Here is a 25,315-nt window from a genome sequence, read left to right on the forward strand (position 1 = left end):
GGAATGCTGCCTTTTCCTTAATAGAACACTTTGTAGGATAACAGCATAAATCCTTGAAGTCTTACTGGTAAGGAGAAAAAGATGACATGAAGACAGATTTTAGGTTTTGTTTTGTTTTCTGCAGACATTTATTGAGCTCTTATTTGGAAGTGCTGTACATATATCATCTCTTTTACAATAACATGAGGTGGATTCTATCATCATCCCCAGCGTACGAATGAGAGAACCAGAGCTTTATAGCTAGTAGGTAGCAGCACCAAGATTTGAATCCAGGCAGTCTGTCTGCGGTATATCACACTGCCTCCCTGTAACAGTACAAGATCACTTATACTTAAATGTTTATGTGAGTGATGTAAGCAGCAGATACTGTCAGAATTCACGGAAGGGAGAGATGAGCGTGGACCGGAGTGGACAAGGAAGGCTTCAGCAAGCAGCCTCTTCTCTTTTGATGGTAGACATCACATCAGATTTCTCGGGCACTTTCATCTCCCACCATCCTTATCTTGCAAAATGAATTGATAAAATGCAAAGTGAATTCACGGACAATGTGTTCCTGAAGTGTAGTAGCTCATCCTTTAGATTCAGTGTATGCTTAATGGAAAAGAATTTTGCAGGGCTGGCCATGCATAGAGTGGAGTCAGCTAGAGGTCTCCAGGGAACGGCTTCCTCTGTGGTTGTGTGAAGTAGGAACCCTCAGTTTCACAGCTCCAGTTAAAGACTTAACCGAATGGAACACTCCGTGCCTAGTGCAAAGTAAGGCATTTTCCTCTACGTTTGTTGTCTGTCATTGTTGTGGACTTCTGGGAAATTGCAATAGCAGACAGCCAAGAGTCATACACAGTAATCAGATGGTGAAACTCTTTCCTGGTAAATGGTAGAGTCAAGAAGTTAAAAATAACAAAGCACTCCCGTTATAATCTGTGTGTACATGACATAAAACAAAGACTCAGACCAATATGGGAATCCCACAACAGACCAAAGCACACGAATTTGTGGAATTCCCTACTCAACCTTACAATGTAAATTTTTACTAAACAACTCAGTATGTAATGAGGCATTTTGAACCTGACCCAAATCTATGTACTTGAATATACTCTTCGAAACAAATCAGGACTTAATTGTCAGTCATTTATTCAACAAAAGCTTTCTGGAATCGCTGCTTTGTGCCAGGGGCTGTGCTGAGCACTTCTGGGCCAAGGAGAAAGGACACTGCCTTTGACCCTCAGGTTCTTCACGGTTGACTTGAACTTCAGACACGTGAACACTACTGCGGCCAGGTACTGATGGAGGTGGTCACATTAATGAGTACCACCCGCATCCTCGCCTTTGCTCCTCGGTTTCTCCTATAGCTGGTCCCCTCCTCTGGTGTAACAAGGGGCCAGAACCTGGAAGAACTTTGTTCTGTGGGCAACTTCTCCACAGAAAACAATCCCTGTACTTCCCATCCTACTCGCTGTGTCGTTCCCCTCCCTCCCAAAAGCCAGTTTTTCCTGTGAAAATTACCGCAATTGCACCTAAATTTGAAATGTTTCTAATTAAAATTTTAATTTTGAGGTTATTGTAGATTCACATGCAGTTGTGAGGAATAATACAGAGAGATCCCGTATACGCTTTACCTAGTTTCCCCAGAGGTAACATCTTGCAAAACTGTAGTACAAACCTCATGTTAACGTTGATACAATCCACAATCTCACTCAGATTTTGGCAGTTTTCTTTGCATTTATTAGTGTGTGTGTGTATTTAGTTCTCTGCAGTTTTATCACATGAATAGCCTCTGTCCACCAGCACAGTCAAGATACAGAACAGTTCCATCACTGCAGGATGCCTGATGTTGCCCTTTTTTAACTACGTCCACCTCCCTCCTGCAGCCCCCTCCCCTCCCCACCCAGTTCCTAACCCCTGGCAACCACCCATCTCTTCTCCATTTCTATAACTTTGTCGTTTCAAGAATGCCGCATAAATGGAATCATACAGTATGTAATCTTGGAGGATTGGCTTTTTTTCACACAGCGTAATTCCTTCGACACTTACCCAAGTTGTTGTGGATCAGTAGTTGTTCTTTTTTATTGTTGTGTAGTATTCCATAGTATGGATGTCCCACAGTTTAATTATTCACCTGTTGAAGGACATCTGGGCTGTTTCCAGTTTTTGGCTTTTATAAATAAAGTTACTATGAACATTCATGTACAGATTTTTATGTGAACATATGTTTTCTTTTCTCTGGGATAAATGCATAAGAGTGCAATTTCTGGGTCATATGGTATTTACATGTTTAGTTTTATAGGAAAATATCAAACTGTTTTCTGGAGAGGCTGTACCATTTTACATTCCCTCTAGCATCGTATGAATTATCTAGTTTCTTTGTATCCTTGCCAGCATTTAGTGCTATCACTATTTTTTATTTTAACCATTCTGATAGGTATGTGGTGATATCTCATTGTGGTTTTAATTTGCATTTCCCTGATGATGCTGAACATCTTTTCATGTGTTTATTTGCCATCTGTATATCCTCTTTGATGAAATGTCTGTTCATATTTTTTGCCCATTTTTTAGTTGGATTGTTTATTTTTAACTATTGAGTTTTGAGAGTTCTTTATATATTCTGGACACTAACCCAACTAATTTGTTGGATATATGGTTTTGCAAATATTTTCTCCCCATCTGTATCTTGTCTTTTCATCCTCTTAACGAGGTCTTTCACAAAGCAAAAGTTTTTCATTGTGATGAGATAAATTACATTTTTGTACTTCTTAATGTAGTCTCAAGTCTGCAGGGAAAACGAATGTTAGACACCAGTTTCCGGAACAATTGAAGGCTCCCTATAGAATCCTCTTTAATATTCATTGCTATTAAGAAATCAATAGCATGAAATTGTTGCATTTGCTAAAAAAGTAATATTAGAAGCCAAGTTCGCCAGCCTGTGGAGTTTGAGTTGAGTCTTTCTACTTTCCCGTTTTTTATCAAAATCTTGCCAAGTGAAAGTTTTGGGCTTCTGTGCCAGGTGGTTGCTAATGCTAAATAAATAACACTGATTGTTTCTTTACAGTCAGTGTTAAAAATTAAATATAAATGTTGAGCGCTCATTTCCAGTTGGTTGTTAACCAGGTGGTTAAAATTTGAGATTCATATTTGTATCAGGCCTGGAAGCTTCTGATCCTCAATAGAAACATATGTGTATATATCTGATCAGCATGCATTCACCTCAAGCTAGTTGAATAAACTTTTAAAATCTGATTTATTCTTTTTTCTCTGTCATTAAATCCTCAGGAAAAAAAGCTTACTGTACTTTTTGTCTTATAAATCTTTCCCCCAGAAAGAACGCTTTCCTGTACTATTAAATCAAAATGGAATATAAAAGGAAGTACAGTGTCCTTTACTCTGTAAGAGGCTTACATTTTCATCTTTAAAATCAGACTGCTTTATGTCTATTTCCTTCTCCCTGCTGTAGTGACATGGTAAGCCTGAAACACCTAAGGAGGTGATGTTCGTGAGGAGACCACTTTCTTCCTTTGTCCTACCAGTGAACCAAGGACATAACTATCTTTGCATCTGAAGCAACATTTTTTTTTTTTTTTTACTGTTTCCTTGTCTAGGTGGGATGTCCGTTCAGGAGTGGACCATGTCGTACTCATTTTCATATTTCTAGCGCCAAACAGAGCCTGTCACACCAACGGTGCTCAAGAAATAGAGAATTCACAAACTTCAGTAACTAGTCTGTATCTGAAAATTGGTAACAGGTTCATCATTCGGCAAATTTTCATTCTTATATATTATTCATTCTAATCCCTTGAGGGCAAAAGCTACGTTTTGCTTGTGTCTTACTCATTTTTTAAACCTCAATGTTTGGAAAATAAGTAGACATTTAATAAATGTTGAATTCATCCATTCATTCAACAAGTATGTGCTGAATACATTTCACTGTGTTAGGAACCATCAGGAATATACACACATACCCAGAAGGCCTAGTCCTTTCTTTCATACCTGAAAGAATAGCTATAATCTAGTGGGGGAGGAGCACATATAAATTATCACATAAAATATTTAAATAGCATGATAAGATATTATAACTTTTGTGTTAAAGTGAGTTTGTGTTATAACTAGTTTAACAGTCCACAGGAGTCATCTGGCATGGACTGCCCAAGGAAGGCTCTCTAGCTAGTGGCCTGAGAAAACTCTATGCCCCCACTAGACCTCTCCGCTCACTCCCCCTCTATTCATGCTGTCCACAGTTCTTGTCTTCTCTTGAAGTGCTGCCTTTCTCTTTGTCTTCTTTCTACCCATAGCCAGCATCAAATGTTGTAGTAGTCAGAATTCTTGAAACTGGCTTAAGCAAAAAGAGGAATACATTACTTCATATAACTGGAAAGGGGGTCTAGCCGTGTCTGGTGTGGTGGATTGACCGCCATGATGGCAGCCAGCAGTTTCTCCCATCCCTATATACCCACATTACTCCTTCCATCAAGAGGTAGATAGTTTCTCCTCTCCTTGAGTCTGGGCTGGACTTCTGACTCGTTTTGACCAATAGAATGTGACAGAAGTAATACTCTGCTGGTTCCAGGCTAGGCCTTAGGAGGTTTGGCAGCTTTTGTTTTTGTTCTCCTGGAAGCCAGTCACTATGTAAAGAAGTCCAACTACCCTGATGGAGAGAGGGGAGCCCTGAAAGATGAGAAACTATAAAATATAAAAATATTTTGTTAAACAAAATATAAACATATACAAATAGAGACAGAGACCTGGCCAGCCTGAGGCGTTCCAGCCACCAGCATTCCTATAAGTGCTGACATGTGAGTGAAGCTATCTTGGATACTCCAGCCCCAGCCAGTGTCACATGGAGCGGAGAAAAGCCACCCCCCTTGAAGGCCTGCTCAAATTACAGAATCATGAGCAAATGAATGGGAGTTGTTGTAAGCCAGTACATTTTAGGGTGATTTGTCATTCCACAATAGATAATGGAAAAAGCTGGATCTAGTGCTCTAACAATTCGGTATCGAGTCTTTCTCCTTTCGCGGCCCTGCTTTCCTCAGGGAGGCTGTCTTTGTGGTAGCAAGGATGTCCACCACAGCAGCAGGCTTACATTGTACCAGCTTAGCAGTGCACACTGAAAGGGCACAGCTCTTTGCTAGTAGTTCCAGCAAAAGTCTCAGGGCTAACTGATTGGTTCTGACTGGGTCATGTGCCTATCCCTGCACAAGTCACAGCGACTCTGATTGGCCAAAGCTGGATCATATGCCTTTCCCTGGAGCAGGGGTAGGGTGTGGTCTGCTTCACTTAAACCACTAGGATTGAGGGTAGCGGTAGGATAGGGCCCAGCAGAAAAATCCAGGCACTGTTTTGAGAATAAGGGGCTGAATGCTGGGCTGGCAAAAACAACAAATATGCGCTACAGAAGTCAAGTGTATTCCTACTCTTTTATGAAGCCTTTTCTGGTCATTCCAAACTCTAAACTGTTACAGCTCAAATGACCTGTTCCACTTCCTTGAGGGTTGGCATATGGTGCCTTATTGTGCTGCTTACACTTTGGAAGTAAATTCTTATTGCACACCCTAGATTTTGTACCTTTTATTTCTTATTGTTCTCACTGCTATTTAAATATGTGATTTTTTAAAAATTTAAAATGCAATTAATTTGTTATTTAAATATGTGATTTTTTTTCCATTACTTTTTGCAGAGAGAGGCTTTTGGAGGTATTATCAGAGACACAGATAATTCTTACTTTGACAGGAGAAATTTGTATTCTCTCTCTCTCTCTCTCAGGGACTAACAAAACCCTAGGCATTTCCTCCAAAGGAAGTGACATGGTCTATTTTCCCCTTGGGTCCTCCTTCCCAATAGGAGAGCCAAATGGTGATCAGCACAGCTTATTTTCTGTGTTTTCTGGGGAGCTTGCTCTTGTGCTGTTTTAATTTGTGTTTTTAAAAAAATTATTTTGTACGAGTGCCCAGTAGAGCAGCTTTTGGGCGGCTAGCTTATGAAATAAATCTAAATGATCTAAAAAAGAACATCCTCTGTTAATTGAAATTTAAAGCCTAATAAAGTTTTAATTCATCCTTTTCATTGAGGGTCAGCATTTCCAGGATAGAGTTCTTCTAAAGAACACCAAGGCAGTAATAGGAATGGAAAGTAGGTGCCTATTGGCACACCGACCAAAGCCCAGCCCTGGTTTGTCAGGGACCTCACTTAGGTCTGGCCTCTCTAAAGTTATGCACACACACACACCTGGGTAATATACTTCCTATAGCCCTAAGTAGCTGGAAAAAAACCGCAAATAGGTATTAGGCAAATGAGAGGGAAAACCCAGAGGTAGACTCTCACAGTTTTTCAGAATGGATCTTTGTAAGATTAAATTGACATAGTGACTTAAGTTAATAATAAAAGACTATCTTGCCTTTATATCAAGCTTTATGCTTGTAAAAGTGCTATTATGTTTATTTGAGAAGTGACTAGTGACCATAACTAGTGACTTAAATCCCAGGATTAAGGATGCCATCAGCACATCTGTCTCTTGAGTCTTTGTTGCCTTTAAAATTTTAAATTGTTATGAAATATTGTGTATGTGCGAATGAATACATAGCCAGTGTACCAATAGTGATTTGTTAAATAGAGCCTTGTTTATAGTCTCGTACCCCTCTTCTATGGAATCTTTCTTCATCCTCCCACCAGCAAGAAATACTGTCCTGAAATTTGTGTTTATGTCACTCTTGCTTTTCTTAATAGTTTTACTATATATCTTTATTCTCCTCCCAAAAAAGTTATTTTCCATATTTTTTAACTGTACATGAATCGAATCTTCCTGCCTGTAGTTTTATGTGGTTTACTTTTTTTTCTCAGTATTGTTTTTGAAATTCATCCATATTGATTTTTTTGGCTCAAGCTCTGTCTCTGGCTTATCTTTTCACTTTATTATTATTTCTTTTCATGAGCAAAAGTTTTAAATTTTTAATGTAGTCAAATCTTTATGGTTTATGCTATTTATGACCTGCTTTTCATGACTTGAGATTGTAATGATATTCTCCCATTTTCCTTTGGCAGTTTTAAAAGTTGTGGTTTTTTTCCTCCTTTAGGTCTTTAATCTATCTAGTATTGATTTTTGTGTATGCTGTGAGGTAGGGATCTATTTTTTTCCCCAAATGAAAAGGTAGATTATGCCACTCCACTTCTTTGCTCCAAAATTTCCAAATCTTCCCAGTTTCCTCAGAATTAGAGTCAAAGTTCTTAAAATGGCCTAAATGGTCCTACAAGATCCAGTTCTGTGAAACATCTCTGACTTCATCTCCTACTGTCTTTCCAGTGAACACTGGCCTCCGTGCTCTTTTTTGACCACTCTTCAGATGTTCCTGCCTCAGGGCCTTTGTACTTGCTGTTCTTTGGGTCTGAAATGTTCATAAATCTACATCATTGGCTCCCTCACTTCTCAGGTGTCTGCTCAAATGTCACCTTATCATGGAGGCCTCTCTGGCCACCCTAGCTAAAATCTCTCACACACACACGCACGCACGCACGCACACATCCCAACATTTGTTATCTCTCTTCTCTGCTTTGAAGAACTTACCTGAAAAATTCTCTGGGCCTCGTGTATTTGTGTGTGTGTGTGCATTCAAGCACGCATGCACATGCAAATATTCCTGTGTAAAGTGTTGATTTGATTTCTTGAATGGTTTTAGGACTTTATCTGGGGTTTTCTATTTCTTCTTAAGTTAGTTTTAATAAGTTTACCAGTTTATCCTCTTTATTTAAAAATATATTTTATATTTTACTTTTTAAATAGTTAACATATGCACACAATTCAAGCATTCAAGTTTAAAAAGCATATATAATGAAAAATAAATCTCTCCCATCCCTGTCTCCTAGCTACCTAGTTCCCCTCTCCTGCCATCAGTTTCGTGTCTATTTCCCTAGTTTCTTGTTTATCCTCCCAGAAATATGCTGTGCATATATAAGCACATATATGTATTCTGTTTTTACCTTAACAGTGGAATACCATATATATTATTCTGCACATTGCTTTTTTCACTTAACCATGTATATTGGAGATATTTTCATAGAGAGCTGCCTCATTCTAGTACAGTTACTTAATACTCCACTGGATGGACGTATCATCATTTACGTACTCAGTCTCCTTCTGAAGGACATTGCGTTGTTCTCAATCTTTGCAACGGCCTTCTAACCAGTGTCCCTTGTACTTCACACAGCCATCAGTGTATCTTCCTAAATTTCCGTTCTGATATTGTCATTTCCCGGTTCGGAAACCTCCAGCAGCTGCCCAGTACCCACAGACTGGGCAGCACCACATGACTCCACCTACTTTTTCCATCATGTCCTGTTCCTGAAGACACCCCCTAAACTGATGACTTGAGGTTTTCCAAATGTACCTTAATTTTTATGCCCAGTATTTTCCTTCAGCCTACACTGCCCTCCCCATTCAACGCTTTGAAGGGGAGGAGCACATCCCTCTTCTAGGCTGGTCAGATTGCACTGTGACTCCTCTCTGGAGCAGCTGCACTTTCAGTATTTCAACCCCATCTTCCACTAGTACACCCTACATAACCAGACCAGGTGTTGGAAATGTTGGTTTAGGTAACATTTCATTTTCACCAGTCCTTTCTCTTCTAGACTCCAAATTCCTTGTGGGCAGGGACTACTCACTGGAAATACGGAATACTAAAATGAAAAGATATGTCTTGACTTTCAAGTGGCTTACAACATAAAGATGAGCCAGACATGCAAAATTAAAATACACAACATCGTAGGATCTTTGTTCAAGTGAAAGTGTGTTCTATGCTCAGTGGAAAAACATGGGCTTTTTTTTTTTGTAATCTGTGGTCCCTAACCGAGGGTCTGGCACATGATAGATGCCCAATAAGTGCATGTTGAATAAAAGAGTAACATAAAAGAGGCATTTAAGGCAAGCCTCAACATCTTGCCAAAAATCCATCTTTTGTCATAAATATACAAATAAATCAACCAATAGTGTAGATGTCGCTCATCTTTTGAGGAAAAAGAGGGCGGTGTGGGAGGGGGTGGAATCAGGTTTCAGCAAGGGAAGGAGGCAGAGCGCGCGCACCTGGAGAAGGGTCTTGGGGGCACCGCGGGGCGCGCAGGGGGAGGCGGGCACAGGGGAAGGGGGAGGAGACTCGCGCGTCCCTGCCCCGCCTCCCCCCACCCGCGGCGGTGGCGGCGCGGCGCAGGGCGGCCGCGCGGGAGTCGGCAACAGCTGCAGCGGCCCGCGCCGCCCCCTCGGCCGCGGCTCCCGGGGCCAGCGGAGCACGGCGGGCAGCTCGCGGCGCCGCGGGCCCGGGAGACGGAGAAGTGGCCAGCGCGGGCGCCAAGATGCCGGGCAGCGACACGGCGCTCACCGTGGACCGGACCTACTCCGACCCGGGCCGGCACGGCTGCAAGAGGCGGGTGAGCGGCGGGGGCGCCGGGCAGAGGGGCGAGGCCGGGTGGGCTCTGGCTCCGCGGTGACTAACTCGCGCCCGCCGCGTTTCGCCGCCGCCTCCCTCCCTCCCTCCCTCTCCTGCTGCCCGGGTCCGGGCTTCCGCGACTCGGTCCGAACTGCAGGGGCTGGGAAGGGGGGCGTCGGAGGCCGGCCTGTGGCTCCGAGACCCCAGCTCCGCCGCCGGGGTGCGGCGCAGAGCATAGCCCTGCGCGCCGTGCCCCAGCCCTGCGCCGCTCCTCGGTCCCCGCGCGCCTGTCCGGGGCGCCCGGGTCTCCCCGACGGCCCGCGCTCCGCCGCCCTCTCCGCCAGGGAGCGCCCGCACGCGTGGCACGCCGCCACCCGCCTCCCCGAGCCGCCGGTGGGACGGCCGCGCTCCCGCCGAATCGCCCTTGCTGCCGCCGCGCCTCCCCGCCCTCGGGGCAGGTGGCCGGAGCGCAGAGAGGCGGCGCGCGGGCGCCCGTCTCCCGCGGCGCTGCGCCCGGCTCTGCCCGAGTAAAAAGTCAGTCTTGGCGCTGCTTTTCCGGAGTTTCGCCGTGCCGAGCGGGCGCCCTCTCCATTGTTTGCAGTGTAATTTGCTGTTGCTGATTTTGGCTGTGGGCGAAAATAGCTCTTCTGAGCCTGCAGCAGAGACGAGCCCTGTCGTGCATCAAAATAAAGACGGAGGCCGCAGCCCGAGCACTGGTCTCTCCGGGCCGAGGAAGCCTCCGCCCTCTCGGGGCTACCTTTGCCCTCCTGGGCTCTTGAATCGTCGAGGCTGGACGCGAGGCTCGGCACTCCCTTCTCCCCTTGGCTGATTGAAGTGCCGTTTCGAACAGCGCCTCCTCCCCCCTGGCATTTGTTCTGGCAGGAGATACCTGGAGGTGCTCCGGTGACTCCTCGCTTGTCTAAGGGCTCAGGATTTCGGTGTCAGCCTCCTTGTGTAAAGTTCAGGAGGCTGGAGTCGTGCTCAGTGTCTGGACTGCCACCTCCAAGATCTAGAAGCCAACCGGATGGGAAAAGGAGCCATAGTGACAGAAATGTGGTGCGGCTCCTTGTGTAGGATTTGGGTGTTCACTCATAGTTCGGAGAAGTAATTCAATTACCCCCAGAGGTGAAGTAACCAGTCCCTGGTATGTTTACCGGTTTCGCCTTTCTCCTTTAGCATCCATCAGTCAAACAGAATGATTACAAATTTTTGCAGATTAAATCTATTTGGTGGAGTAGTACCAACTCCTACATCCACTCCACTCTCCTCTCCCCCTCAGAAGAATTCTCTTAGTTTTTGCACTTCATAACAATTCGTTATGAAAGGAACCAGAAAATCCATTTGGAAGAAAAAAATGAAAGATCTTTGGTTACCTACAGTTAGAAGTATTTGGAAGGATGACTGCTGGTTAACACAGAGTTAACAAGGAAGAAAAGGTGATCTTTTTCTCATGCATTTGTAATTGGGGGAGTCTATAAAGTTAATGTTGCAGTTGACGGAAGAAATTTCAGACTTGAAGACAGTGTGGAAGATTGGTTTCTCTTGTCACAGCTGTGATCATCTTTGTGTAAACAACAGGATCAGTCATCTTTGAGGGATGGATGGCTCATGGTGAGCCCATTTGAGGAATTTGGCAAAACTCACTTTTCAGAAGCTGCAGTAAAACGTTGGTGATAAAGTTTGTACCTCAGCTACTTAGCTGGAAAGTGGCAAAGCAAACATGTGACTTAATTGCATGCAGACTTTGTCTCTCCCCTATCTGCCGTTGTTCCATTTCCACACCAGTCTTTTCTGTTAAAGTACCACACCCTTATGTGAAGGGGGTTCCTTATTTTCTTTAAAATTCTACTGACAGTTTTATAGCTACTACATTGTTTTATTAGAATGGAGATACGTGATTTTTAAATAGACCATGTATTAAAACTGAGTTAGATGTTATATGTACTGATGTGTATATATTTTCTATTTTGCTGAGTACGATTTGCCGTGAGCTAACATCTGTGGCAGTCTTTGTTTTGTATGTGGGTCACTGCCACAGCATGGCTGCCAACAAGTGGTGTAGGTCTGTGCCCAGGAAGCGAACCCCGGCCACCTTTAAGTGAGCGTGCTGAACTTCACCACTAGGCTACTGGGCCGGCCCCTGTACTGATTATTTTAAAGTAGCTTATTGGGCAACTGATGTCTAATGTGGACTAGAAGAAATCAGACCCAGGAGGGCTAGAACTTGAGCAGACAGTGATCACAAGTTCTACAGCAGTGATGCTGAGATTCCCATTTAGGCTTCTTGACCATCTGCTTTTACGGAGTTCATTGTTGAGACATGGAAGAATAGAGAGAACTAGGGGAAATTTTGTAAACTCCTAAGGACTTTCCTCAAGTGGGGCTGATGTAATTTTGAGTCTGTCCTTATGGCGGCAATAAGCCTGCTGTAATGAAGGGAAGGCAGGAACAGTTTGCCTGTGCAGAAAATTAGATGATTATTAGATAATCAGCAGTAGATGATTCTAGCGCCTGTTTTCTGGAACTCACTTAGATGTAGCTATGAGGACATATTTTTTCTACACTCGGAAAGTATGTGATACAAAGGGAAAGCATCAAGCTGTATTAGGGTTTAATTTCTTGCTGTCAGCCTCTCCTCGGCAATAAACCATCTAGTATAGGATTTTAAAAGAACCCTTTTGTGGACTCATTTGGTAAATTAGCTCCCCTGAAAACACCATAATGAAAACTGGAAGTGCTTGTGAAGAGTTGAGTAACTTTTCAGAGAGTCAGTTTTCTCCTAGGAAGGAGCTTAAGACTCTATAAGATCAAGTTCTTAGTTACTGAATGGTCATTTCTGAGTTCAGAGTGGATAGATACCCTGTTGAGATAACAGGGGAAATACACATCTCTCTTACTGAACTTGGTTAAGCCTTTGAGACTGGAATAATAATGAGGCAGTGTACTATTTTAACGTTGCAGAAGTCTATTTTTACAGCCAGGTGGACTAACCTAGATTTTCTTTCCCCCTTCAGTGAAAATTTAATGTAACTAAGGAATTCTGTGATTGTCTCTAAGTTGAGAAGTCAGGATCATTCACATTTTTAAACTTCATCTAGGTAAAACTCAGAAATGGTGCGTGTTAACTCGAGGCACATAATATCCCTCTACTTTAAAAGAAAGCATACATAATTAGAATCCCACTTTTGTTTTCATGCCCTAGATAGTTAAAGCCTATCATCTTTTTAGGAATACAGACAATCTGCTTTTTATACAGTAACTGGGTTTTATTAGCCAGTTATGGGTGAATCAAATTTTTGTTAATCGGTTGTGATTTTAAATATTCTAAAATGCCACTTTCATAGGCCGGCCCCGTGGCTTGGTGGTTGGGTGCGCGCTCCGCTGCTGGCAGCCTGGGTTCGGATCCCGGGCGCGCACCGACGCGCCGCTTCTCCGGTCATGCTGAGGCTGCGTCCCACGTGCAGCAACTGGAAGGATGTGCAGCTATGACATACAGCTATCTACTGGGGCTTTGGGGGAAAAAAATAAATAAAATAAATAAATAAATAAATAAATAAATAAATAAATAAATAAAATGCCACTTTCAGCCGCTTGGGTATAGTGGTGAACAGCTGGGGCTCCGGGATCAGACCCGCCTGGATCATATTCTGGCTCTTCACACTTCCCAGCTGGCTGACACAGGGGCAGGGTCTAACCTTTCTCAGCCTCCAGTTCCCCATCTATAAAAGAGGTGATAATAATCCTTCTGAGAGTGATGGTGAGTCTTCAATAAGAGAGCATTTGTTAAAGAAAAAGAAAATGGTTTCGTGCCCTCAAGTGTTAGCTATTTTTATCCATATGTGAGGTGAACAGTTTTTTTCTCCTTCTTTTGGTACCACCACTAATTGGAACTGCTAGTCATCCTGAGTGCCCACCCTTCCCCCATCTCTAAACCATCAGTCATTCCATTGAGTCTTTCTTTGACATTTCTCTGGAATTGGTTCCTTCCTCCCATATCTCCCAGTCTTCTCCCACCTTAGTTTAGCCACTTATGACCAGGAAGAGATAACTGATACATTAGCCTCCTCATTGCTCTATAATTCCATCAACTTCTGTTCCATCCTGCCTGCAAGGACCAGACTATTCTGCCTACAGAACCCCTTTCATTAGGCTAGCCCCTCCCCCCATACATGCCTTTTGTTAGTGCTGCTTATTAGTAGTGTGACCTTGGACCCTATAATCATCCTAAGTCTTAGTTTCCTCATCCACACCATAGGGGTGTTGCCAGGAATAAATGCAGTAATGACTATAAAATGTCAGGTACACAGTAAGAACTCAGTAGATGATAGCCGTTTTTGTTATTACTATATAAGAAGTGTTCATAAGCTGGAAAATGGAAAGACTGCTAATTTGGTGAATAGAGACTTTTTTCTGGCATTTTTAGCATTTGTCCCTCCCTCCATCATATGTTCCTAATCACATTGATTGTTTACATATGTGTCACATGTTTATAAACTATAGACACTGGCACTGTGAGAGCAAGAGGCGTCATTATTCCCCAGATACTTATTGAGCACCTTCTGTGTGCCAGTGGCTATTCTAGGCATTGGGAATATAATGGTGAATGAAACAAACAGTCTGGCCTCTCCAGAAGCTTAATATCTGACGATTATGTGTTATTTGTACTTGTGGCCTCAGGAAATACCCTTCTGTTTTACAGGAGGGGATGATGATGACAAGTAAAAAGTCCCTAACATCTGAAGTAAAACCTGTGTTGGGCATGGGTGCGACTTGGAGTACACCTTTAGGTTCTGTGATTTGGGAATAGATCTAGAATGGCGTGATGAGTAATGGCCACGTCAGGGAGAGGAGTCTGTCCGAGCCCTTCTCACAGTGGAAATGGTTGGACAGCGATGTAATAAGCTGATGATCGCATGCTCACTTCCTGGGCAGGGAATAGAGTGGGTGAAGCAGACTTGTGTTGTAGGTGACACTGACCTGGGGGAGTGGTAAACCGAGTAGTTTGTGAGTACACTTCTAATCAGTGACTTGTTCTATTCTAAAGAGTTAATTAAAGGGACTGTGAATAATAAGTGTCTTGAGTCAGATTTTTCTTAAATTTCGGATGGATAGATTGATGTGGTGTGTATTTTTTGAGCTATGCTTTGCTGCCTGCTCACCGGTTCTCCCTTTAGAGGAGAACAAATTGCCAGCCACCACCAGCACACCCGCTTGTCACATCCGCTGTAGAGCACCAAGACAGCTGCTACCAAGTTGGATCTCGGGCTGTGTTTTGCTTCAGGCCCACTGCCTGAATTTCCGGGGCTGTTGTTAAGGTCAGAAATCAACCTAGTCCTTCTGGATGGAAACGGCCCCGTTTCTTGACTCAGGAGAGGCTGCAGCTTTCAGCCGTGTTGTTTCTTAATTGTGTTTTTATGTTTTCAGTGGAGGGGGATGGTGAGAAAGAAGGAAGAGAACCATGAATCACTGTACTATGAATCAGAGTGAGGACTTTACATTCCTTAGAAAAGGAACATCAGGATATATGATCTGTGCATAATCCAACCATTTCCACTGACTTAGTGGGGAGGGACGCTACTTAAAGGAAAACATAGTATAATTGATTGTTCCTCTGTCAGGAAGCAGAAAGAAGACAAATGAAAAGAAGAATGCAGTAACAATAACAACAATGATAGCTAACGTGAACTAATTCCTTTCTATACACCAGGCACTTTTGCTTGTACGTTAAGCATTTCAAATGCACTATCTCCACTTCAGAGGCACTGTCTCCTTAATCCTCACTGTATCTTATTTATAGTTCCATTTTACAGATGAGGGAGTTGAGGCCCAGGCAGGTTAAGTAGTTTGTCCAGGGTCCTGTGGCTATTAGGAAATGGTAGAGCTGGGATTTGATGTATTTAGATCTAATTCCAGAGCTTACATTTTAACCGTTTCTCTATCTTCTGCCTCTGAGGTGAATAATGGAGAGCAGCTCAGTCTTAATAAACTTGTCAAGTGCTTGGAGATGGATGTGCTCAACTTCTGCAGGGCAGCTAGCCAAACTGTGTGTTTGAGATTCTTATGACATAGCACTATGCCAGTCCTTTGCATGTAGTCATATGTACCCAGTAAACATTTGATGAATGAATGATTTAGAGTGATCATTGATGAACTTTTTATACTGCCTAGGATATAAGAATTTTGCCAGTAGTTTGGGGAAGTCTTAAAGGCTATTAAATAAGCTCATGATTTAAGAAATCATTAAAGAACCACCTTCTAGCCTGATATTTGGTCTCTGGAGAGTGGTCTGTGGAAGGACATAACAAGGGTGGTTCTTCCTGGTGACAGTCGAGTCACAGTCTGGCCTCACCAGATCTCCCTGTAGGACTTGAGCCTCACTGGACAGAGGCGTGTGCTTCTCATACTGAAGGCAGAGAGCTGGAAAGTTAGACTCAAAGGCTTTACCATGTTAAAACTGGAAGGGAATTTAGACATTAACTCTAGACCATTCCATTTGCAGAAGTAGAGAAGTGACATCCAGCCATACTATAACCAGTGACATTATGTAACTAATACAGACTGATTAAGACTAACCATTATACCAGCTTCTCCTAAAAGAGAATTCCTTAAAAGAAAACTGCTTTAAATATTTTTAAATACCAAGTTGATTGCTGAGTTATGTGGGATAAACATCTTGAAATTAGGTAGAATGAGAATTTAAAATTATTTTCAGTAGAGAGTTGATGAACAGATTTAAAATTTTGTGAGTTTTCTAGGTGAAAAAAAGTGAATTTGAATAATTTAGTGTTAAGCTATTATCCTTCTGAATTTATTTCTAGATTTTTGGTGGGGCTGGGGCAAAGAGGTGTGACAGTTCATGTATTGAGTATTTAGCTGCACTGATCTGCTGCCACTTTTTAAAAATTATCCTTGGGCCGGCCCTGTGGCTTAGCGGTTAAGTGCGCTCACTCCACTACTGGCGGCCCGGGTTCGGATTCTGGGCGCGCACCGACGCACCGCTTCTCCGACCATGCTGAGGCCGCATCCCACATACAGCAACTAGAAGGATGTGCAACTATGACATACAACTATCTACTGGGGCTTTGGGGAAAAAAAGGGAGGAGGATTGGCAATAGATGTTAGCTCAGGGCCAGTCTTCCTCAGCAAAAAGAGGAGGATTGCATGGATGTTATCTCAGGGCTGATCTTCCTCACAAGAAAAAAAAAATTATCCTTTCTGAGATCCCCTTTATTGTCGTTTTTTTTTTTTTTTTCCAAAATAGTTTTGAAAAATGAGTTCTTTGCCTTTTTCTTTTATTATTTATTTTATTCATTTTTTTTGAGTTCTTCTTTGTCCTGACCTTCCCCCTCTTGGGATAGGATATTGGGAAGAAACAATATGGCAGATGCATAAGTCAAGGAATATATCATGTATGTATTTAACCTAAAATTCAACCGGAGTCTTCTCTTGCCTCTGAAGCTCTCTATTCCTGTGCATCTCTCACTGAGAGCATCTTCCAGCGCTGAATGTCTTTAGTATATATAATTTTCATACAATACAGCCCCTGAACACAAACCAAACACATCATCTTGTTCTTAACCAAAGAAGCAATCATCTGCTCCGACATGGGGTGGGGGGTGGGGTGGAGACAGGGCCAGGATCCAGTGGCCTGTTGAGAGATGGCACATCCAGTCCCAGTCCCCAGTGAAGTGCCTCCTGAGGGAAAGTTTCTGTGATTTCTGCCTTACACGCTGACTAGAGAGCCCAACACTGGAGTAAGGTGTGTGGCTTTACCACATAATACAAGACATTTCTACCTAGATGTTCCACAAGCACTTCAGAGTCTGTATGTCAGACTTCATTCATTCTCTCAATCCCCCCTCCCATTCCTGGTTAATACTTTTCCCGTACAGGCAGCCAATCCCCAGACCAGATGCCTGGGAAGCTCCCTCCATCATCCCCCATACCCACTACATCCAATGGTTTACTTCTTAAATTTTCCCAACCACCTTTTCCTCTTTATCCCTCACTGCACTCCCTTAGTGTACTTCTGGATTTGAGGACTGGTGAAGGGTTAATGGTATGGACTCTGGAGTCAAACTTGAATGTCAGCTCCTCCACTTAGCAGCCGCTGGTGTTAGGAAACCCGTCAGGGCATTTGTTCTGACGTTGAGTCACTCGTCTGCCACAGTTTCCCACACTTCAGTCATGCCCACACCTCCTACACAGAGCCTCATACCGCCTGTACTGTTATTTACTTAATATTTCCAAATCAATTCGCTTCTTAAAACTTAAATTTATTTTTCAAGTCTCAATATTGCTATTCTAACTAAATATTTTCTGAGCCGTTGAGGCCCGTGGTACCAGATTAAACAGAAGATGAGCAAATGGCTGGGGCTCTGTTAGAGAGCTCTTAGCACTAGACGGAGACTTTCTGCTGGGTCAAATCAACTGGATTGGATGGAGGATTGTTTCTAAGGGAATAACTCGCTCACTGTGATTCTGTGTTATTTATTGCTTTCTTTTTATACCACCTTAAATAATCCAGAACCATTTGGGAAAACACTGGTCTTAATCTCTCATCTCTCCTCATTCCTTTATGAAATACTTCTTTTAGACCCATGGCCTAGAAGATGCTTAGAAATATTTTTTTCATGGATTGTGAAAATTTGGGTCATTGAATGTTTCAGGATGAACAAAAGCCCACTCTGGTGAGTTGAAGACAGTCTTGTCTGGGTAGGAATACTTGGAAGAGGTTGGGAAAATGAGAGCTGTGCCTGTTCCAGGCTATGTCTCTAGTCTTCTGATGACCTGAGAGACACTGAGGCAATGGAAGGCCTTAGGCTAAAAAGTGGAACATCCAGAAGATATGGATTCTTTGCGAATTGCAGGCAAGGACAGAAAGTGGGTAGAGAAGACATTTAAGCTGTGTGTTTTTCTGAAGTAAAGTTGGTTCTAATTAAGATGTGTATGTAGGCTTGTTGTAGTATAAGGAAATTAAATGGTGCCTTGAGCTGCAGCCTCTCACAGAAATTTTGATATAAGCACTTGTCCAAAAATAAAATATACCCATACCTCAATATATTTACTCTAGTGTGTGCAAAATTGTGTTGGGGCCAAAAATCCCTTTTTTACATCTTCATAAAGATATTGTCATAATCCAGAAGGCCTGGAACTCTAGAGAGTCAGTGGTGTACTATTTAAATCTCACTAATTGGAACAGGTGGCCTCTATTTGAGACTGAATCACTAGTTGGCATAGATTTTAATTTATCTGAAAATATGAGGCCCATTCAGTAAGAGCTGTTCGGGCTGTGTATTGGCATCAGGCAAAGCACTTGAAAGCTTCGACCATTTAAAAGCACAGAGAACTGGAGGAAAATCGAAGAAATGCAGTTTAGTGGTTGGCTCCTTTGATTCCATTCTTAAATGTTGGGTGTAGAGCTAGTGAAGGAATATCATCGAGTGAAGGATGTCCACAGGCTTGAGGGGGCTACTTGTAAATATTTGTCCGGATGAGGAAAATGTTTAAGTATCTCATTTGAATCCACCCCATAAAATGGCATGGTTCAAGAGGACTGGATGCTGTGCTCATGTTTTTTATGAGGAGGGGTGTGTCTGGGCGATTCAATTTACTGCAAGGGCTCAAGTTGAGACACAGTAAGACACCTCTCATAAAATCAGAGATGGTCTCCGGATTATGAAGACTTCTCCAAGTGGACCACTCCTTTATTTTTACAGTAAATGTATGCTTTGTATAGTGTCTTGTCCATTTCTTGCTTGAAATTCTTCAACAGCACAGAATCCCAGTTTCATAGCCTCACACCCAGAGTCTTCCATCTGACCTTTGACATTCACCCACTCTCAGACCTTGAGCTGTGTCCTTCATTATGGACTCCCACGCCTCTGCTCTGTGCCTGTGGCCACCTGCTCCATCCTCTTGCATGGGAATGGTTGTGTTCTTTTTATCTAGGCATGGAGCCTGGTACATAGTTGGAGTTTTGTAAATACTGACAAAATGAGTGAATGTGGGTATGTTGTGAAATTGCGCTGTGGGCCTTGAGAAGCTGCAAAACATATTCTACTCTTGATCTATATCAATGTAGATTAATCTACCCTGTTTTAATTGCTATGCAGGATTCCATTGTGTATGGGTATTCCATAATTTATTTAACCATTTCCTTATTAAAGGACACCTATATTGCTTTCAGTCTTTGGTTATTACAGACACTTCAGTGACTGCGCTTGGACATGTTTCATTTTGCACATGTGAAGAATGTTAGTGGGCTAAATTATTAAAATGGAATTGCTCAGCAAAGTGTATGTTCATTTTAAATTATGATATCGCCAAACTGAACACTGTACCTATTCTGTGTCAGCACTAGGAGCTGGGGGTGCAGCAGTGAACAAAAGTGATACCAGTTTATATAACCATCAGTGTATGAACATGTCTCAACTCACATCTTTCTGACACAGTGTCTGGTAAAGTTTTTTGATCCTTGCCAATCTGACGGGTGAAAACTGGTAGCTCATTTTTATTTATATTTTTCCTAATACAAATGAGGTTGATCATATTTTTTTTAATTTTTATTTTGAAATAATTACAGACCCACAGGAAGTTGTAAAAAAATAGGACAAGGATGTCCCGTGTACTCCTCACCCAGATTATCCCAATGGTCACATCTTATGTAACTGTAGTGCAGTAGGTAGATCATATTTCCACATACTTAAGAAACATTTGTCTGTGTTGTGAATGATCTGTTTTTATATTCTGGCCATTTATCAATTAGGTTATTAATCTTTTAAATTGATTTTTAGAAGTTTTTTACTTATTTAGTAAGTTGTTTTGAACATTTTTTCCAGTTTGTCGTTCCTGACTCTCTTAATTTTTACTGCTGTGTAGTTGCAAATTTAGCAGCTTAAAACAAGACCCGTTTATCATCTCACAGTTTCCATGGGCCAGGGGTCCAGGCACAGCTTGCCTGTGTCCTCTGTCAAAGTTTCATCAGCCTGAAATCAAGGTGTCAGCCAGGACTGCAGTCTTGTCTGAGGCTTAGCATCCTTTTCCAAGCTCACTGGCTGTTGACTGAATTAAGTTCCTTGGAGCTGTAGGACTGAGGCCGTCAGCCCTGAGACTGCCCATTGTTCCCTGCCATGTGGCCCTTTCCACGACATGGTAGTTTGTTTCTTCAGGGCCAACAGGAGAGCATCCCTGTTGCATTTTGTCTCTTACCTTTGGACCCTCTTTTAAAGGGCTTGCCTGATTAGGCCAGGCCCACCCTCATACTCCACCTTTTGATTCAAGTCAACTGATTAGGAACCTTAATTACGTCTGCAAAATTCTTTCACCTTTGCTATATAACATAACTTAATCATGGGAGTGAAATCCCATCTTATTCACAAGTCTTGCTCACACACAAGAGGTGGGTATCATACATACAGGGTGTGTACACCAATGGGTGGGAATCTTGGGGGCCGTCTTAGAATTCTGCCTACCACACTGACTTAGTGATGTTTTGTGTGTGCTGAGCACAGAGCTAGCATATAGTGAACACTAGGTAAATATTAACCAGACTTTGCCATGAAGAAATTTTAAAATTTTAGGGCTTATAGGTTTGTGTCATTCTTAGAATGGCCTTTCGTATTTTGAGATTGTTTAAAAAACCAAAACACCATGTTCTTCTAATACATTTTATGATTTTTATATATTTTAGTCTTTGATCCAGTTAGAATTTGATTCCCTTTCAGATGTCTACCCAGTTATTCCTGCACCATTTTTTGCATAGTTACCTCTTTTTAAAAATACACTGCTGCCCATATGTATAGTTTTATTTTTATAAATTTCTTCTTTTCTCTAGGTTTTAAAACTCTTGAACTCAAGGGTTGTAATTTTGGTGCATTTATTCTGGACTGATATCCCCCAATTTCTTCTTTTCTCTAGGTTTTAAAACTCTTGAACTCAAGGGTTGTAATCTTGGTGCATTTATCCTGGACTGATATCCCCCTTCCCTGTTCCTCAAACCTGGATTTGAAATGAGCATTTTGAGAACTCTCACTCACACGTTTAGAAACTTTCAAACAGGCATGATCCCAGTGTCATTCACACTAAAGAAAGACCAAAAGATACAGGGGAGGAGATGGCAAAATTTTTTTTTTTTTTAATTTATTTTCAATTCTCTAAACTAAATGCTCTCTAAACTAACCTCTCAACAAGTTCTGTTTTATATAGAGTCCTGCCCTTCCACAAGTTTGCAAAAGCTGGTACAGTATGAAGAATGTGTGTGGTGGTTTCCCACACCCCCATTACTGTCTTAATCACTTGTGGTCTGCCATCCCAGCTAGGAAGGTGGAAGAGTGGGAACCCAGCCTACCTTTGTGCTCTGCGGGCCTGCAGACCACTTCCCACTTGCATTCCGCTCACTTAGTAAATATGGTGAGCACCCTGTGCTGGGCTTGGTCCTGGGAAATTTAAGTTGATTTGTCACTCATGTCATTAACATGAGTGACAATGAAGACAACTTTTCAGTCCAAGATTTCAGGTTTGTAGGTAATAAGCTGTTTCTTTATTTGGCTTAATTATCCTTACTTGTGAGTTACCCCTGTGGCTTGCTGAATAAATAGATATTTAGTAGTTGTTGTATGTACCTCTGTTAATTATTGAGAGGTCCACTTGCCTTGTAATCTCTGCATCTGACAGGGAGGGAGGTTAAAACTGTCGTCTGTGCCCAGAAACCAACACTTGAGCGTATTAATGGTGAATGAATGTGTTTTTATTACATGTGCTTTCGTTTGGGAAAGGCACTATGCTTGTAGAAACCTCCTGACTTAAGCAAATTATCAAGAAGTATGTGTTGTATAAAGCCAGCCAAAGTTTATCTCATGTGCTGAGCAGTTTCGAGGTACTCACTGAATTGGTGTCTGTTGGGCCTGTGGGCACCAAGTTGAAGTGAGAGTCTTCTTTCCTTCCAGTGGCTCAGTTATGTCCTGTTAGCGCTTGGGGAGCTGTGAGGGCTTTTCTTTATACCAAATTATTATCTGTGTCTAGCACCTAGAAATGCTCTAATGTTTGGGTGAGTGGGAGCATATTCAGTTCTCTTCAGAAATTTGACTAGCATTCTGGCCATGTAAAATGATCTAACAGCAGGAAAGTTTTTGAAATACTGGGGGCTCAAATTAAGCTCTCATTTTTAAAGAAAGACTTAAAATGAGAGCTCTTCAGCCTTGTTGCCATTTAAGGGCCATTTTGCAAACTGAGGCCACTATTCCAACAGACCTTTTTTTTTGGAACTTTTATTTCTTTGGGGAGATAGTCTTGTATTGATATGGCTTTCTTTAAATTAAATGTTGATGCCTTCTGATGTTTTTGATATAATTTGTTGCACATTTGGGATAATTTTAATGGTAACAGATTCATAAATAAGAATAAAACATAATACTGTTGAAAGACAAGGAGACACTAAATCTGTATACAAAGATTATGTTTTCTGATACTTTGGACTGTTCAGAAATCACAGTTACTTTGTTAGCAAATAATTCTTTAAAATAATTATTCCTTAGTTTATTTACACAGTAGCCTAAAACGAGCCTGGATGTTTTTCTAGGGCAGCTTGCTTATTAAACTCTCAGGGGATTTTAATTTTCTTATGTTTATGCTTGCTTTGGTTGTTGAATTTAATTTAAGGTTGAAGTTAATGTCCTATGGAAGTAAATGCAGTGACATCAGATTCCGAAATTATAAGGTAATGAAGTGGCCCATCAGAAACAGCAGCGTACACCATATTAAAAAAGTAAACCAGAGTCACAAAGGGGAGAATGTTCTGAGCATGAGGAAAGCCTGTATCAAATCATTAACCAAATAGTTCTGGTTAAAGAGTTAGTAGACAAATTTATTTTTAATTACTAAATGCTTCAAACATGGAAAAAACATTAAAATTTATGATACTCATATACTTACCTCCTAGATTTAACAGATGTTAACATTTTTCCGTGTTGGCATCATATTTCTGTCACTTGTTTTTAAGAAAGAAATGGTCCCAGATAACAGCTATCTGGATTGCTTCTCCCTTCCTACTTCCTCAGAGGTATCCATAACCTGAAATTGTTGTGTTTCATTCCTTTGATTGTTTTTATACGTTGGATGAATCCATAAGCAATATACAGTAGTGTTTCTTATATTAAATATTTATATAAATGGCATCTCTTTTGTAATTTGCTATTTTTTTGACATAGTGTTTTTAAAATTTATCCTACTTCATTCCCATTTTTTTCTGCTGTACATTATTTCTGCTGTACATTATTATGAATAAAGCAGAGTGTGTTTATAGCCATTCTCCTAATGGTGGACAGGTAGGTTGACTCTGAGAAGGTCTGTATACTCGTGGGAGGGTTTCTCTAGGGAAGATACCTGCAAGTGACGTTACTGGGGCAGAGGAAAAAGAATATCTTCAACTTTACCATCTGTTCTTAAGTAGCTTTGTCAAGTGGTTGTACTTATAAGAGTGATTTTTTTTTAAAACAGTTTTATTTATTTATTATTTTTTTTGTGAGGAAGATCAGCCCTGAGCTAACATCCATGCTAATCCTCCTAAGAGTGATTTTTTTAAAGCCACATTTAATATCTGTCAGAGAAAATTTTCTTAATGATGCTAGATTTTGTGTAGATGTTGAATAATATTTGTTTACAGTTTGTGTGCATTTTAATTTTGCCTGACAGCTAATATAAAGCTATTTTGAATTTCCTAGTAGGCAGTTTTTTGGACCTCGTCAGGAATTTGGCATCTTTACTTTGGTTAACGTCTATAAAAGCTGATGTGTTAATATTTTATTTATTGAGATATAATTTACATACAGTAAAGCGCCTCTTTTTAAGTGTACAGTTCTGTGAATTACGACAAACACGGTCTTGTAACTGTCATCCAGTTAAGACAGAATATTTCCATCACCCCTGAAAAATTTCCTCTTGCCCCTTTATAATCAGTCCTCTCTCTGCTGTCCTCAGCCCCAGCAGCCATTGATCTGATTTCTGTCCTTAGGATTTTGCCTTTTCCAGAATGCAGTATAAATGGAATCAAACAATATGTAGCTTTTTTAATTTTTTTTTTTTTGGTGAGGAAGATTGACCCTGAGCTAACATCTGTTGCCCATCTTCCTCTTTCTGCCAGAGGAAGACTGTCCCTGAGCTAACATCTGTGCCAGTCTTCCTATGTTTTTTTTTTGGTATGTGGGACACTACCACAGCATATCATGGTGAGCGGTATATAGGTCTGCGCCCAGGATCCGAACCCTGGGCTGCCGAAGCGGAGTGCGCAAACCTAGCCACTATGCCGCCGGGCCAGCCCCAGTATGTAGCCTTTCTGAGTGAGGCTTCTTTCACTCAGCGTAATGTGTTTGAGATTCCTCCATGCTGTGGCATGTGTCAGTGGTTCGTTCCTTTTTGTTGATATGGAGTGTCAGTATATTTTGAGGAGTACTGGAGTATGCATGTATGAACAGAGATGAAACATGACTTAAATCCCACACCTCTCATGTGACTGAATTTATCTGTTTTTCTCCTGTCACTACCAACAGCATTATGAAAAGTTTAGAACGTCAGTTTCCACAGTTAGAAAGTACATTAATTTGTAATCTTGTTACTTTTTAAATGTTTTTGTTACTATAGCATAAAATGTTAAACATTAAATATTATTGTGTATAATACATGAAATTAGGGCCAGTGTTCTATGTCTTAACCTAGTGGGTTTTGTATATTTGTACATATTTCTGGGGGAGAAGCTCCATAGCTTTCTTTGGAACAGTTCTCAGTGGTGGCAGGTGACCTTTAAAAAAGATGAAGAACCGCTGTTCTAACGTAAGCCCTCGTTTCAGAATTAAAACCATCAATTTATGGAAGTTACTTACTGACATGCCAAGAAGTCATGCTTTTGTGTTGATTGAAAA

The 25,315-nt window shown here is 41.5% G+C and overlaps 1 protein-coding gene across 4 annotated transcripts in view; it reads left to right on the forward strand.

The window, feature by feature from the left end:
- The window catches only part of TMCC3 (transmembrane and coiled-coil domain family 3), a 215,047-nt gene that overhangs the window by 138,810 nt on the left and 50,922 nt on the right, over positions 1 to 25,315 (forward strand). Inside the window, exon 1 of one of the 4 annotated variants that reach the window (XM_058568648.1) lies at positions 9,210 to 9,402. The exons of 1 other annotated variant lie outside the window; for it this stretch is intronic. In XM_058568648.1, coding sequence (XP_058424631.1) covers positions 9,328 to 9,402 — 75 coding nt within the window. In that variant the 5' untranslated portion in view covers positions 9,210 to 9,327. Of the gene's footprint in view, positions 1 to 9,209; positions 9,403 to 25,315 lie in introns of those variants that run through there. 2 more of the 4 variants (XM_058568642.1, XM_058568646.1) reach the window with 2 other exon arrangements.

Source organism: Diceros bicornis, chromosome 25 (assembly GCF_020826845.1).
Source record: "Diceros bicornis minor isolate mBicDic1 chromosome 25, mDicBic1.mat.cur, whole genome shotgun sequence".
Taxonomy (NCBI): domain Eukaryota; kingdom Metazoa; phylum Chordata; class Mammalia; order Perissodactyla; family Rhinocerotidae; genus Diceros; species Diceros bicornis.